General features: G+C 38.8%; 1 protein-coding gene across 1 annotated transcript; it reads right to left on the reverse strand.

Annotated features, from left to right (window-relative positions):
* Window positions 1–1,618: 1,618 nt before the first annotated feature.
* Window positions 1,619–2,944, reverse strand: rasd4 (rasd family member 4). Its single transcript, XM_046416588.1, has one exon. It carries the CDS (start codon window positions 2,855–2,857, stop codon window positions 2,231–2,233), a length of 627 nt encoding a protein of 208 aa, XP_046272544.1. The 5' UTR covers window positions 2,858–2,944; the 3' UTR covers window positions 1,619–2,230.
* Window positions 2,945–17,315: the final 14,371 nt, after the last annotated feature.

A 17,315-nucleotide genomic window follows, 5' to 3' on the forward strand; every position in this document is an offset into this window, starting at 1 on the left:
CTGAATACATTTAAGGAGTTAGTTAAGTTGGGTAGCAGCAGCAAATTTTTGGATTTTCAGATTTTTGATGAATTTAGCCAAAAAGTCAGTAATTAGCAAAGTGAAAATGTAACATATATTAGTTTGCTAAATTGGTGTGTGCGAAGGCTTACCTTTAACTTTGGCGTTCAGTACTGCAGTGAATCTTGTTTAAGAGTATTTAGTGTAGTTTTGTAATTGTTGGCCGGTCTGTCACACCAAACTCGTGATGTAGTGACAGTCAGAGATCCTATACTTGTTCACAACTTCTCAGGTATGTAAACAACACTGAGGAGCTTTGACCAAGTCCAGGAGCAGAGACAAACACAGATACACAAATGCAAGCTCTCATCAGGACAAATAAGTTTACTGCATTTCTATGTTACGTCCGGTAGCAAAAAAAGAGTAACAAAAATGGATTAAATGTATTTTTTGAGGCCTGTCTGCTAACTGAATTGAAAGTTCAGTTCATACCTGAGCATTTTTAAAAGAAAGGCCTGTCCCTCCATGTCTGTCCATGTGCTGGACTGCATGTTGCTGTGGACTGACTGGAGACTGCTGCGCGTTTAAACAGGACACAAAGAGGAACCAGAGATCTGACAATCGTAGGTCACTTCCTTGTGTGATTCTGCGGAAACAGTTCACCTTGTCTTTGAATGTTTTATTTGGAAAGGGGAAGTGTACCTTTTTCTCTACCTCACACGGGGTGTGTGTGACCTTTTTAAAAATCAGAAAATTATGTTTAAAAACATATGTTTTGCTTAATTCTGGTTTTACTAATTCTAGTCCCATATCGGCTTATATTACATAAAACAGTAGAATGTACAGTACCACAGCATACATCCCAAATCAATTTCAACCATTAGTTTCACAGTAAGTTACTGAGTTACATAGCCTGTATTATTTTTGCACTTGACATTAGATAAAGTTGATAAAGTATTAACATGTTTTTGGTTTCCTTGTTGTCTCATGTTTGCTGATAACCTTATATTGTTTGCCTTCTCATATTGATCTCCATTTAAGTTGCTTAATAATGACCACCAGAGGGCGATACCACACCACAGAGAGCTCACAGAATTGGTTTTTGTGTGTTAGAGCTTAAATAACACCATGTTATAATACCCTCTAACCAGATAAATTGATATTACGATATTATTATATTCACATGTATTACATTTATTTAGAGAACACGTAAAAATATGGTTTCTTCTGTCAGCCTGTGTAAGTGTTGTTTGTGTTTCATTGTATTATGGTTTGGGTGGTGACAACTTATTCCAATGTCACACTAATTTTCCAGTGTTTAAATGTCTTTCGTTACACACACACACACACACACACGCTGCCTTTTTGTCTGCTCTAGACTTTGACTCCAAAAGTCAGATCAGTGAAAAATGCAAAATAATGTGTAGAGAGACTGGATGTGCAGGACAAAAACAACGTTTATAAGACTTATAAGATCACTGAATACTCCATCTGAATAAGATGCATCACTTTGAGCTTTGTGTCACCATGACAAAAATAAAGTACCATTTAAATTCTTATGAACATGCTTCAGGCACATACAGATTTCTCAAAACTATCAAAACAGACAGTCATCCAGTAAGGGAAAAAAGAATTCATTAGTCGCACAAAGACAGAGAAACGACACCAGCAAGTATGTATTTCAAAGTAATGATATACATCTAAACTCCAAGTGCATTATTGGGTTTTACAGAGCAGTGTTACCATTTGATGTCTTGCTGTTAAAGCATATATACAGTTTATAGCTTCTCCTTCTGTTGTTCACTTACTTTGTAAAACTATCACATGTAAATAGACTCGCATAAAAAGTCATGACTTCACAGTTGTCGCACCTTCTAGCACCAGCAACACAAACACCAAAAATGACCCATCGCATATATATTTGAGTGGAAACTGGGCTCAATATTCATAATGCTGCTTCTGCACTGCACCGCTCATTTAATACAGCATCTTGTTTTTTGACATTCATAGTAAGTTGTGTCTATACACCGTCTCGTCTCACTGTTCAAACAGTTCTGACACATGCCTTCATGCCTTTAAGGTGGTATCTGTTTTCATAGCTGTAGCATCTGTGTGCTTTCAGTGCTGCTGTGAGGTTCGATGCAGTCTTTTCACACCAGATGAGGAGACATAATTGACTGACCAGGTGTTTCATCAGAGTTTTAGTTTTGTTTCAGTCTCTTTTGCATCATTATGAGATGAGACAGCTTTTGGTCTTGTTCATTGGAGGTCGTTTGTTGCTGTCCTTCGGGAAGGTTTCCCGTCTCCGGCACAGCGCTGGACTGAGCCGACTGGGCAAGTTGGCCTGCTGGAGCAGCTCCCTGAAAGCCTCCAGCACGTTGACGTTGTCTTTGGCTGAAGACTCCAGAAAGCTGTGGTTCCAGTCCAGCTCCACCGTGGAGAGCACGTCCTTGTTGGACACCTGACGCTCATTGTAACGGTCTATCTTGTTGCCTATCACCACAATAGGCGTGTACTTGTCCTCTTTGACCTCCAGGATCTCCTCTCGTAGACTCTTGACTGCCTCCAGGGACTCAGGGTCATCCACTGCGTAGACCAGGGCAAAGGCATCGCTGTTCTGGATGGAGAGCTTACGCATGGCAGGAAAGGAGTAACTGCCACTGGTGTCCATGATGTTGATGGTGACTTTGACGCCCCCCACCTCGTACTCCTTCCTGTGGAGCTCCTCCACCGTGCGCTGGTGTTTGGATTCAAAAGTGTCTTTAAGGAAGCGTTGTATGAGGGCTGTCTTCCCCACGCCAGCTGCTCCCAGAAACACCAGGCGCACCTCAACCTTTTCCTTCACTTCAAAAGACATGATGAGTCTTTTCTTCTTTGCCTGCAGTTGCTTGTTTTGTTTGGATGTCAGTGATGGAGCTGGATGTAGTTGTGTTGGAGTGTATGGTGATAGCTGTTGAATGCAAGTGTGCCTGTCAGGCTGTATTTATGTTCACATATGGTACCTGCCCCCTTCTGCTCCCAGCCAATCAGGAGAGGGCAGCATTCTCTCCTGCCCTCTCTCTCTGTGAACTTAGAGCAGCCAATCACAAACACTCACTCAACATGCAAAGTGAGAAAGAAATAGGTGAAAGAAGTGATTTTACTTACTGAGCTCTTTGTTTAAAGATGTTACAGTATGGTTTCTAGTCAAGTCTGTGATTTATTACAGTGTAATAAATCAATTCCATGACTTCATTCTTGCTTTTTTATTCATTTGGTATGTATCTTGAAAATCACATCCAAGTAGTTAATTAAATGTGTAGTTGTTTTAAATGTTTATTTTCAGATCTTTAAGGGAGCTACAGCAAAGACCCCTCGGTGTTTCCAAGTGGTATTGCTGTTGGCGCCACTGTTGGAAAGACAGCAAGATCACTTTCCGTTTTCCGTGCTTTTGTCCTGTGCAACAGCACAGGACAAAAGCGTGAGTTTTTCCATTGATTTAATCTGGAGACATGAAAACAGATAGAAAATGTGCCAGCCTCACTGGATCTCCATTCAGTGTTCATTTTCCCCGCACATTTTGTGTCTCATAATAGCGGGCTTTATAGAGTATCAAACACCATAGGTGTCATTATTCTACACCTTGCCCTTACAGTCGTGGTCTTCGGCACAGTGTCCATCTAGTAACTGTTCTGATGCTCGTCGTGACGAGATCTTCATATGTTTGCTGATGAAAATCTGGTGATATGATTGAAAGGTTCAGAAGAGCTATAGTAAAAATGACTTTTTGGTGGGTTTGTGGGTTTGTGTGTGTGTTGTCAAATGAAGAAAAGAATTTTTTTCTTTTCTCTCTTTTCTTCATTTGACAACACAAACCCACTAAAGTCACACATACTGCTCGAATTTAAGAAAATTAGTATAGTAAACAAACTTAATAGAACAAATACTTGGCCACATCTTAAGATGTTGTACAGCTATTTTAGTAGTTATAATTAAAAAAGATCAGACTTCAGAAACAAGAACAATATGCAACATATCCTCACACCCACACAACTGAATAGATTGATCAAAAGATCGATTGCCACTGACTCCCAAAATGACATATATACATATAGTTTGGTTAGGTTTAGGCAACAAAACTACTTGGTTAGCTGGAGGAAAACATTATGGTTTGCATTAAAATATGTTTGGTTATAACTTAAATTTAGATATGTTTGTGACTTGACATGGCACTCAAACAGCATTCTCCTGGGTAAAATTCCTCTGTTTGTTTGACTCACTCATCCTTTCTCTCCCTATGTGCGATTATTTGCTTTATGTATTACACCACTTGACTTCCTTCATTCCTTAAATGTAAATGTGGGTCATTCTCAGCTGCTTGCACAGATGACATACACTGCTGTTTTTCTGGTGAGGACAGGTTGACAGTATGTCAACCAGTTGTTGCATATGTTTAAAATAAATGGTCATGTGATCCCCTTCAGACTGTTTTGTTAAACATAACTGATATTTCACTTTCCACAGACTTGATGCAGTCACTTTAAAGCATGATTGTCATTTTATTTCACATAAAAATCCGATACTTGCAGTCTTTTTTTGCTGGTTTCAGTTGTCCTTATCACAAATGATCACAAAAGGAGTCTGTGTTATCCGAAATGGCACCAATCTGAGGAGACAGGGAGGCAGGAGTCATTCAATTTAGACACGCAGAAAAACAATATATCACAGTTATCATTAGCATACTCGGATCTCCTACACACTCTCTGAGTCCAGACTTTGTCACTTGTTGCTATGATACCACTGAATTCATTATCTGAGCTAAAATGGATATACGAGTAGAAATGTGTACCTTATTAGTGCTATTATTCATTACTAAGTCCCAACTGATCACACTGGAGTCTAGTAATGGCCTGTAATGGAGTATATTAGCTAATTAGGTAAATTAAAAGCACATTTCAGTGAGCATATTTCAATGGTCCAACACCATAAGTATGTGATTTAGAGTAATGGGCACATTTTATTGTAGCTACCTGAAAACATCTAGGGTACATTATTTGATGATTTCTACACCTGAGTCCCAGTTGGCCTGTTCACTTCAGAGACTGTATATTTAAACTGATTATATATGTGTACCTGTAATTCTGTAATTCTACTAGAGATGTGTGTCAGTCTTATTTTCTGCTGATAACACAAACACAGTTACATCTCTGTATTCTCAGTGAGAGACTGTGGGGTGTTAACTCTGGACTTTCTGACCTCTGCCTCCTCCCTTCTCTGGAAACAAAAATGAGTTGTGAAACTAAAGCTCAAGGCCCCTAAGCAATTCAACTCCGTGTCTCAACATCTTCACTTCATTAAACACAGGAGCAACACAGCTCCTACACTGAAGTCTATGTATTTTATTTTTCTCAAGCCAATCATTCTTAACGGCTTGCTTTACTTGCGGGTCAGGACATAAAGCGAAACAGTTGAAAAGGGAAAATAAATATTTAACCTTAAGGAATGAACATACTGTGGAAACACACAGTATGGACTGTATTCACTTGATCAGTGCATTTTTAATGTTGTACCATCAAAGGTTTAAAGTTTAAATTTGTCCTATCCTTTAATTTATGACCAAATATCTGCAGTATCTACTAATGACAGTCCCATCAGCCTCTATTCAGCTTTGTGTTTAGTTATAATTAGCAAATGTTAGCATGCTAACTTGTTAATCTTAACACCTGCTAAACAGTCACTGTGAACATGTAAAGTTTTAGCTCAGTCAACACTGCCTAAGAAGAGCACCACGTGTGACTGGTCTTTTTCCTCAAAAAGAAACTGTACCTCCAGTTGTGCAAAAGAGTTCAAGTTTGGGCAACTGGACTTCAGTTTAAAGCGAATACATTTCAGCTCTCACTCATTCTTCAATTCTGATTAACTGGTTGGGATTCCCAGGTATTAAACCTACTGGCTAGATGGTAGACCCACCCAGACAATGTGTGACTGCAACTGGGTTGAATGGGCGAAACGTGAGGCCTTCACTTTAAACTGAAGTCCAGTGGCCCCAACTTAAGCTCTTGGATGGCTCCTGGATGACAGAGATTCTGCAGAAACATATGTCCCACCAGATGCAGGCTACATACAAAGGAAAACAACACACACTGAAAAAATACTCATCATACAGCTGCTCTGAAAGAAGATATTCCCTCTCATTGTGCAGATAGCCAGTCATCCATCCATCCATCCACCCATCCACTGCTTTATCTGTGCAGGGTCGGGTAGGGGCTGGAGCCTATCCCGGGACACAATAGGGGCACTGTAGAGTATCCAGTTAATCTAATGTGCATGTTGTTGGGATGCCAGAGTAATAGCCACACATACTTAAGATAATCAGGTGGTCAGTGCCCCCCCTGACCCCCGCTGGACATGCCTGAGTATTTTGTTGAAGTATTGAGCTGCAGGTCACCCTAAGTGGCTCAGAGATGTCAGTCTGTGATGATGACTAGTTGTGGTAATGGGAGGAACACACTGTTTTCAGAGCACAAGGTGTTGGGTCACAGAGGAGTGAAGCGCTCTCTCTCTCTCTCTCTGTACCTGGCACTCTGTTGATTCAGTGTGAATCAATGATTCACTGCTCACCACTGAGTAATTAAAGACAAATTATTTATTCTGTATTACTGTTGTTTGTTCAGTATGTATCTTTGCAGTTATAAGGAAAATACCAAGAAAAGGGAGGGATCTAGTTTCAGGAGGTGGTACTTGATGACATTTACTCAAGTTAGACAATGTGTTTAATGAACCAATACAGGAGTTGTAATAGAGTTGGTGGAGTGTTGATTTAAACAATTAGTAGATGATTTTAGGGTAAGTATGTATGCATATTTTATGTTACTTTAGTTTGTTTCTTTGTGTGTATTTAGCAGGGTGTGTTGATTTGAACGACAGCCCAGCCCCTCAGTCAAACAATCATGCTGTTAGTGTTTTAACCCTGTCACACTTTGCTCCACTTGTGCTGCTGATATGAACTCAGGTGAACAGGTCAGGAGTCTAGAAGTTTGCACTGCGTGCAGGAATTTAGAGTGCAAGGCAAACAATTCCTAATAACTGCTAATATGGGAGTGTACCATAGACTGCAACATCTTGTTGTGGCATAAATAAACACAGATGTACTATAAGCTGTGGTAGAGGCTGACCCAGAAACACTGCACTAGGTTGTAAAGTCATTTGTGCTTTACAGCTGAGCTAAGTGGGCAATTTAAGTACTCTACACTCCGTTGGAGGGTATGATGAAGTCAGAGGAGACAGACATGGAACAGACACAGGATCCGCACACTCTGTTTACCCATGGATTAAAGGCAAGATCAGTAGGCTATTAATGTCATTAAATTGGTACGTGTAGAGCAGAATAGGAGAGTACTGTTTGTTCTTATTTATCGACACAAGAAACTGTACAGTATAATTTCATTGACTGATAAGTACACCGCATGTCTAAAACCTACATTTCAGAAGCCAAAACTGTGTCTTCCATGAACTGCAGTAGGATTTCATTGGTGTGACTTTGATAGACTGTTTCATGGGGGGGGATGATCAGGTACAGTAACATAATCTGCCATTGATGTAACACATGATTCTGATTCTGCAGGGTACAATGAAACATATACACATGATGTACTGTATGAGTGAGTGATCTGACAACACATTTTTGGATGGGTCGCTCACCTGTGCAGACTGCAGCTGCGTGAGGTACTGTATATTAAGATGAAAAGCCACAGAGCGTAAAGCCACTGCTTTACCAGAGATTAACATTTCAGGTTTTAGCCAAGCGGGGACACAAATTATGTTTGCTTTATTTATTTTGCCCTTAAATCATAGCTCCTCAGCATCCGTGTCACTAGGGAGACAGCTTGATGCTGTTTTGTCTCTCTTTGTCAGTGTCACAAAGAGGTGCATGCAAATGTTAAAACCTGGTGATAATAATTCCAGCACTTTAATGTTTAATAAGACTTAAACACTGACTTGTTCAAATGTTTTTCTTCTTCTTCTTCTTCTTCTTGTATGTGAACAAGAAGTGCAGATCAGAAAACCCACTGAAGCCCACTGATACCAGCTCACTAATTTCTTGTCCTGTCTCTTAATCCATCCTTTTCACTCGGTGGCTTTGTGACCTTATACAGAACAAGAGTGCACATGCAGATCACTCTCACCAGTGTGCATTCAAACCTCCTCCCTCCTAAGTTTTGACTGCAGCTCCTCTGATGTTGTCCTTTGGCTCTGGAACATGATGTCCTGGATAATGAGAGGTGTGGTGGCGATGGTGAAGGGAGAACCAACAGTAGCTAGCCATCGGAGAGCGGTTGCATTACACCTTGCTGCTGTAGAAACGCTTCTCTCTGTTTGAGGAGGCATTAGTTGTTATGAGTTAAATGGCTCTTCCCGTCTGTGCAGTGTATTCTAAATGGAGATATGTAAAAGAAACTGTTTAATGCATTTTTACTGTCTGTTGCATTGAAGAGGAGTGAGTTATACATGTATAACCCATAAGAGTCAATCAATATCACTAACTTTAGACAACATAGAACATTCTTAATTTACTTCTTTTTTTTTTTTGAATGTCAGGTCTTTGACGCATTTACAGCTTGGACACTTTTTGTTGCATCTTGTCATCACGATTGATGACTGTTACATTGCTTGGTACTACTTTCTACACATTTGTTCTAAACTGAAGGTTTTATCAAATGGTTGTTAAACTATTTGGAATACAGATGTTTTATAGATCACTTACAAAGTAAAAATGAGAACAATGTTTCAGTTGTTATGGTGACAAAAAAGCTGCACAGCATCTAGTACAAAATTCATATATTAACAAGTTATTAACTTTAATAACTTGCACATTACTTGCTGAATTTTCTTTGAGGAGGATTAACACCAGCCAAAGATCTAATGCTTTTGATAATTAATAGATTTTAACAGATCTGTAAAGCAGTAGCAAATGAGTTGCTAAAACATTAATAATAGGCTACCATCTCTGCTTTGGTGCACTTCCTTTTTTATATAACTGACAAACAGTTAAAAGAAATACATATCTCTATTCTGCGAAAACCATGTATCCACAGAACATACATTTTTATGAGCTAAGAAAAAATCCTCTGATTTCAGTTCTGTGATAATACTCTTCTCACATAATCCACTGGGTTTTTAACTAGTTTGTTTTGCCTAAGAAGTAGGAGAATTCCCTAAATTCAAGAACTCTTAATCCTAAAAGCTGCCGTTAAACGTTATCATTCTGTACATCAGTTATGTATCTTTGAGTCGAAGTCTGAAAGCACCTTTTGATTATGAATCTACCATCACTATGCAGTTCGAAGAGGGCCATAGATGAGCTTGGTCAATAAATTCCTAAAAGTGGGCGGCACATCATGTTCTGGGCATGGCGAGCTTACTGTGATCTGCACCGCCACAGCCCTACGAGAGTTTCTGACAAATCCTGAAGGACCATTGCAGACTTTAAGTGCTCCTCTGTGCTCATTATTGTGTGTTTAAGAGTGACCCAGCCTGCTTTCCACTGTTGTCCAAAGCATCAGGGAGCAGTCTGCAGCAAACATATATGTGATTTGAACAGCGGTTTGCTTGTTTCTCTCTGTAGTAAGAAACATGGCAAAAAATATGATCACAATAAGTTTTCCATATTGACCTTTATTGATATTGGCTGCTGTCACATTTATTTCTGATGTGCAATAGATAAGATAAGATAAAATAATCCTTTATTAGTCCCATAACTGGGAAATTACAGTGTTACAGCAGCAAACAAGATATAGAGGGTGCAAAGCATGCAAGGATAAGGAAAGGATGTGCATTCAAAAAGAAGGAAACAAGTACCTGCAGCTGTACACAGTACAGAAAAGAAAAAGACTATTTACACTAGAGTCCCTCAAGGGGACTCTAGGCTGTTAGTTCTATCTATATCAAGTAAAAAGTTTATTGTTATAGAGGTAAACACTGTAGAACGTGCAACTACTGCAGTATTTGAAGTGCTGGGATTTAGACCTTATGGGATCCACTGTCTTTGAACAATGTGTTTTCCCCCTTTTCACTTTGTGTACAATGATACTGTTTGTGGACATAGTTATCCTGAAAATTCCCTTGAGAATCCCATTTTTCAGTGCCCACCTCCTCCTGTCTTCCTGTCTCCACTCTGAAACAATTTTAAGGAGGGAAAAAGATCAGATATGTGACTTAGGTTTGGTCTCCTCTTGTTGTTGTGTCTGAAGGTTGACAAGGATGCTGATTAACCACACTCATTCATCATTCACATTGATTTTTGACTTAGCTTTTCGTTTATAAATGCTTTAAAGTCATGAGCTGCTGATCGCTGCCCCCTGTGGTGGATATTGTCCAGAAGGCCTACCCATTAAATGCACAGGCTAACCTGTCAAATCTTTCTCAAAACTATGACAGTGCAGATGAACATGGGGTTAAACACATTATCTTTTGTTCTTGCTGTTTTCAATATGAAAAGGTAAAACCTTGTGATAATATTATTTTGAATGTTCAATTTTTTTCTGAAGCGTAATTGTGTGATAAGGAAGTAATAAGCTGCACTGCACACAGAGTAGTTCATTCTTTGCCTTATGATTACAACCACCAGTCAAACAATAATGTCTATTTTAATTAGTATGAAAAAGTTTAATGGAATTAGAAATTTAATTTACAGTTAACATCAGACTTAATTTAATTCATGCTAGTTAAAGAAAATTAGCATTTGGCCTTGCATGTTGTTCAGAATGAAAATAAACCTGTTAAATCCTCACAAGTCTTTTCAGTTCTGTATCTGGTGACTGACACGTATGAAACGGTGTGAACTGTGCATACAAATGAAACCAGCATATAATTAACATAAAATAAACTGCTCGGAGATCAGCTTCTGCTGCTGTATACGTCACACTGTAAATATCTTCTCCTGCTGGTTTGTTTTGGGAGCTTATCAGTCCTTCACAAATGTTTCACATCCATATTGTCATTTCATAAATGTCATGGTTTTGCTGTTTCATTTTATTACAATCAGTACATTCTTATGGGAATGGCAGGTCCGCACCCATTCTCCTCTCTGAGCTTCTTCATCTAAGATAAAACGTATGAGAGAGATGAAAACAGCCAGTCATAAATATATATCATAAAGGTGTGCTTGAAAAGACCTTCTTCATTGTAAACTTGGTATCATGAACACAAACCATGACCAGACAGTAAAACGTTCCAATGTTTGTGTGTGTGCAAGACAGATGCTTATGCAGGATTTCTCACCTTGCGGCTTGAGAAATTAAGTTTTAGTGCAGTGATCTGACCTCCGAAGCACAATTTACAGGCAGAATTCTGACTTAACAAAATATACCATCATCAACAAATGAGGCTGTCAGTTTGAGAAGTTCTCACTGTGTTTCAAAAAGTGCACCTGACTATCAGCTCTGTCCATGGAACATTATACTAATGGAAGTTCCTGGGGTAGGTATTTAGCTTACGTTTTCTTAAAGGAAGGACTGTAATGTGCGCTGTGTGATTCTCAATGCTTGAGAAAGTTAAAAGCTGCCTTTATATCAAGTGTTATGAGGCCAAGGCCAACGCTCTCAGAGTCGGCGTCTACACATTGTGCTACAAAACAACTGAGGTCATTCAGTCACATTTTGTTGTGACAAAATTTGTTGTAGCTATGCTGAAGTAGTAACGCTGACAGCCTGACACTTCAAGGAAGGACACTTCAAGGACACTTAGTTAATTAGTTAACTTAATTAGTAGCCGTTAGCTGCAAAATACATTTTTTTAAGAGGTGGTATTTATATGAAGGCATTTACATCTGTCTCTCATCGTAAATATTCTGTAAAGTCTGGATAATGTGGTGGTTAACTAAACATGGTGCTTACACATTCGAAATTATGTCAATGACCAATGACCCACTTAGGAGTCCACTGAGACATTTTGATTTGTGAACTATATAAATAAAAGTCATCCACTGACGCTTATGCAACATTCTACCTCAGGGAATGTTGAGTGATAATCCCGTGGGGATTTAGAAAGACTTACAGCATAAATATCTGACTGTTTTCTGTCTCAAAACACATTCTGCTCTGTGCGAGATAAGCACATCCTCTCATCTATTGTTTGGAAGGCCCTGGGTTTAAGTTGTGCCTTCTTCAAGGTGAACACATTCTTCAAGCACTGTAGACACTTCAGGCGCTCAGCAACCTTGGTGAAATTTGCATCAGCGTGACTAAAATAGAGATTTTTTTTCCTGTCTTATAATGTTTTTATTGTATGACATTTTTAAATTAATGTTAATATTTGCGATATTTGTGGTTTAATATCCTCATATCCAAGAAGATAAAATGCTTACAATACTACAAGAATCAAAGTATAAATACAGTAGAGTCACGGTCGACACATGGTTCATCTTTGAATGCTGCTGTTGTTGCAGTTAGTTACAGTAACAAAGTCTTTGATTTAAATAACTGTGAAATAGATAGATAGATAGATAGATAGATAGATAGACTTTATTGATCCCAGGCTGGGAAATTACAGTGCAGCAGCAGCAATACACACAATAAGCTACACAAAATGTTAAAAACAGCAATATAAAAAGTAGCAATGTATATATACAAGGCAATATAAAAAGTGTATATACAACAAATAAATAGTGTAATGTTGTGCAAAATAAAGTAGAATGTAAGGTGTATGTATGTAGGATATATAAATGAATGTAGGATAGTCATATCAGTAAATGTAATTTTTTTTTTAATTTTCTTAATGTCATTTTTCATTTCGGGGCTCTCACATCCTCTTTTTCAACCAATCACATGCTCCTGCCTTTAAAGTGAGCAAACAATGTCAACATAAAACTGAAAAAACTGTTGCTATACTGTAAATAACCACAGACACAGAAACATGTAATTTTACTTATTAAGCTTGATAAAGCCGCAGTGCAGCATGGCAGCAGTGTAGCAGGTGGTCTCCACTGTTTGTACACAGAGCTGGTTGAGTTGAATCAACTATGACACCATCCTCTTCACCAGTCATTGAGTTCAACCATGCTGAGCTCTCACCTGATTTTCCAGTGTATGTCCTAGTATTAGTGGACTGCCAGCTGTAGACTGCAAACACACAGGGACACACTCCATCTCTAACTTTACATACACACACACACACTGCACTCTGTCTCTGACATGGAAGTGTAAAAAGTGTCATGAATCTCATCGAGAAGGCGCCGTGGTTGCTTTCCGTGGGACACCTGACCTGAGGTTTTGTTTGACTGTGTAATGCAGCGAGATAATGGATAGTAATGTGACCAGTGATGTCCACCAATGGGATGACTGTAGACTCCATGGACCCAGCACACCTGGTTTTTATCTGATGGTGTTACTCAGGGTGAAGCAGCAGTATAGTATTCCAGTACAGGATAAGTATGACAGTTGTTGATGTTTTAATTCTATGCTTTGCTTTAGGGTCATTTTAAAAACAGGTCTGTGGTATTTTTTTACCATTGACTCGCTGTGTTGGCATTTCCACTTCTTTGCAACTGAAAGAGGCAAATTTATTATGCTGTCAACCATCTTTTCATTTTCACAGGATGGCATTTGGTTGTGACTGTCTGAAAACATCTGATCTCTGGCCTACATGCTCTCCTTGCATAGTAGGTTGATTGCAAGCGCTGAAGTGAGTACATGCAGCTTAATTATATCCATACTCAACAAGGAGCCAGAGATGAAATGAAATATGTAAGGTCAATGCTTGTCCCGGATCTTAAGTATTTGTTTTCAAATGTGCATTCATGCACATGTTGTACACTTGTTTTGCTCCAGTTACTTCTTGCAATGCACCAGTCCGTTGCAGCCAAATGTAGCCCATGATGTGCCCATGAAGTGTGTGATTAAAGTCTGAGCTTGAATAGCGTCACACCTGTTTGATCCCAGACATGGTTAGTAATCTTACTCTTATTTGTCTTTTGTATTCTTGTGTGAAGACACAGATATGAAGTTTCACCCCAGCAGACCACAAAATGAATTAAAAATAAAATGATTTTCAGAGAGTAACGATTTGCATCCTCATCAGTTGTTACCGTGGCAACAGCTACATTTCCTTTCCTACACATGCCAAAAATATACAGTTTTTGTACTACAATCAACATGTGTTTGCAGCTACACTGTATACATACAAGTAGATATACTGTACAGTTACAATCACCATTACGCCAACATAATAAGACATTTATCAAAGCCAAACATGTGAAAGAAAACAGTATTAAAAAGTTTTTTTAAAAAATCAATCTAAAGATCCTAGAGCTGCATGTACCATAATCATATATGTTGCATCATATATGTTGAATGAATGAACATATTTTTTAAACTTTTTAATGGACATAATTATGGAAACATAATGTAGATGTTGAAAAATAATACAGTGGTCAAGTGCCTCAAGACAAACAGTAGCCTTTTATTCGCACACTAATGATATGGTATTTCCCAAGGAAGCTAAATAAATTGACACATTTTGCTTTGTTGTTTCATGCCATCATTGCACGAGTCGTAGACTGTAACCATTACTGGACAAAGCCTTCTTATGTTGTTTATTGCAGCTCCTTCTTTACCTTTGTTGGTAGTGCAAGATGTTCCACAACACTTTGTGAGTGTGTCTACACTGAGTGTAATTACATAGAGTGTGTGCTGTTTGTGTTGATGGTGCTCAGTACACAGATGGAAGAATGCTGGGGGATCAGAATGAAGGGGGGGGGGGCTGAACAGTCAGATAAAATAATTGGAAGGTTATATAACTGTTCAGTGTGTGATGTTCGATTTTTTGATGACTCTCCTGCAGCAGAGCTCCACTTTTGCTATCAATTGAAAAAAAAAAGTAACCCTACTGATTAATGGTTACAATTCGTCTCCCCGCTTACACATCTGGACTGTTACTGTGACTTATAAAATGGTGTCTTTGATCACTGATAAATTTATTCTAGGTAGCAGTTGAAGTAAAATTGGAGATACATTAAAAGAACAGATCCATTAACAAGCATAAACAGGGTTTGATGAAAAAGTTTTACCATGTCAAACATTTACATTACACCTTTTCACAATGAAGAGTGAAGAGTAAAAGACGCAATAAAGAACACACTCAACATGTCTGATGTGAAGATTGAAGACTTTAAATTACGGCCACATTTCACTAAATAACATGAAAATATGTATATAACAGTACATTAACATTTTTTAAGTACTTTGTCTGCACTTAACTTTACAGAGAAAAAAATATATTGAGAACATACAAAACACTAGACAGAAAAACAGCACCAAGAATACAAGCAGGACAAAACAAGAGGCTGCCTCTGAGTTTTAAGACAACGTAAATAATATCTCAAAAATGTTGCCACAGTAACATCTTGGGAGCAAGGTAAAATAATGTGAATTAATAGATAGAGCTATCTACCACACTGATCCAAAAACCCCTGATCCTCAAAACAAAAGACTTTTGTGTGTGGTTTCTGCAGACACAGTCTTTCCATTTGTCAGTGCACCAAGCATTGTGAGGTGCTAGACTTCCAGGTCAGGAGAATAAGTTTCTTAGCAACCACTGTTGCTAGGTGAAGTGCAACGTGCATGTCATATGGCATCTCAAAAGTCTCTGCAGAGCATCCAGAGATGGCCAGGCCCTGGTTGGGCTGAATGTCTCTGGAAGAGGCCTTTGGGAGCCACTTGAAAATTGCAATCAAAAAATAAAATCAAAAAAGATGTGCTAATAAACCTTCAGCAGAAAAACCTTCAGGAGACACTGATGGGAAAATATAGTTCAGTTCAGTTCAGTTTTTGAGTAATGCACTCTGTCCATCACCTTGTGCTGGATTAACCTATAGCACAAGTTAATAGAAAAACAGTGGACCTGGGTTACAACCTCCTCCCAGAACTCTTCTCACTAAATGTATGCAAACTACTTAGTGTGAAACAAGTACTTATGGCTAGTGAAATATGATAAATACCTTCACGATGAGCAAGCAATTGGTGACAGTGGCAAGGAAAAGGGCAGAAACCTTGGAGCAGACCCTGGCTCAATGTGGACGGCCACCTGACTTGACCCGTTGGGTTGTGGAAGAGAGAGAGGGCAAAAGAGTGGGGGATGCATACTCAGAGATGGATAACAACAGCCGTATCAATGACAGTATTGGAATGACAATGACAGTATTAATAACAATGATTTTGAAAATCATGTAGCTAGACAGGAGGAACTAAGAAAGAAACTGTAGGGAAATTACAAAAAGTACTGTAATCTCACACTATGACATACATGGTTTATACATCTTTTGCTGGCTATCTTGCAGCTAATATACTGTTAGTGCATTGACTGTTTGTGGCAAATAAATACAAAAGGTCCAGCAATTCAATTTGCACCCTCTGAACTCTCTTTAATGTCTCACAAATGGCAGTTTGTGTGTCAGATGCCAATCCAATATTCATTTTATTGAATATAAGAAACAAATGCACCCCTGTTCCTTTACAGCAAATGTGAATATATGTGTGTGTGTGTGTGTGTGTGTGTGTGTGTGTGTGTGTGTGTGTGTGTGTGTGTGTGTGTGTGTGTGTGTGTGTGCATGCATGTATATGCTCTGTATCTGTGAAAGAGAACATAAAGAGGATGGAGGTAATACCTTCACCAAAGGATGTAGAGTACACTATTCTGAGAATCCACTTTGCACTCACGTGAATAAGGATAAGCTGTGAACTCAGGTCTGGGTTCATCCAGTCCTGTGACCATTATCATGTCATCAAATCTTGCCTCTTTAACAGCTGGGGACAAGAGCACCACTGAGCTGCCTGAAATGTGCAAATAAATCTTGAAAGTGGCTAACAGGACAATGTGAGAGGTAAGATGTTTTACTGTAGAAAACTTTCTTTCTTCTTATTTTCCTTTTTCATCTCATTAGTACAGGAAGTCATCTTTCACATGATTCCAAATAATATCTAAATAAGTAAAAGTAAAAGTATTTGCTTCATTGTCTCAGTCAAACTCTGCATGGGTACCTCTAAACATATGGTGTTCGAGGAAGAGTCAGATTGCTCCTTGAATTAGAATGCCTTTGAGAGGTCTTTCAGATGGACAGTTTAATGCACCAAGAGAAGAAAAACAACAAATTAGATAAAGGCCAACACATTGTCTTTATGGAGAGCTCCAGCAGCTTCATTTCACCATGGCAACATTGTTTCATCAAGATGGGAGGACATCAACTCCATCCTGTTGATCTTTGCAAACCCAGAGGTTGAGGTACAGCAAAGCCTGGAAACATCTAGGAAATGCACTGTATATATATGATATTTCACAGTGGA

Source organism: Scatophagus argus, chromosome 16, assembly GCF_020382885.2.
Source record: "Scatophagus argus isolate fScaArg1 chromosome 16, fScaArg1.pri, whole genome shotgun sequence".
Taxonomy (NCBI): Eukaryota; Metazoa; Chordata; class Actinopteri; family Scatophagidae; genus Scatophagus; species Scatophagus argus.

Bases quoted from the DNA above. Each gene is read 5' to 3' on its own strand.
- rasd4 (XM_046416588.1), bottom strand. From the start codon at position 2,857: ATGTCTTTTGAAGTGAAGGAAAAGGTTGAGGTGCGCCTGGTGTTTCTG.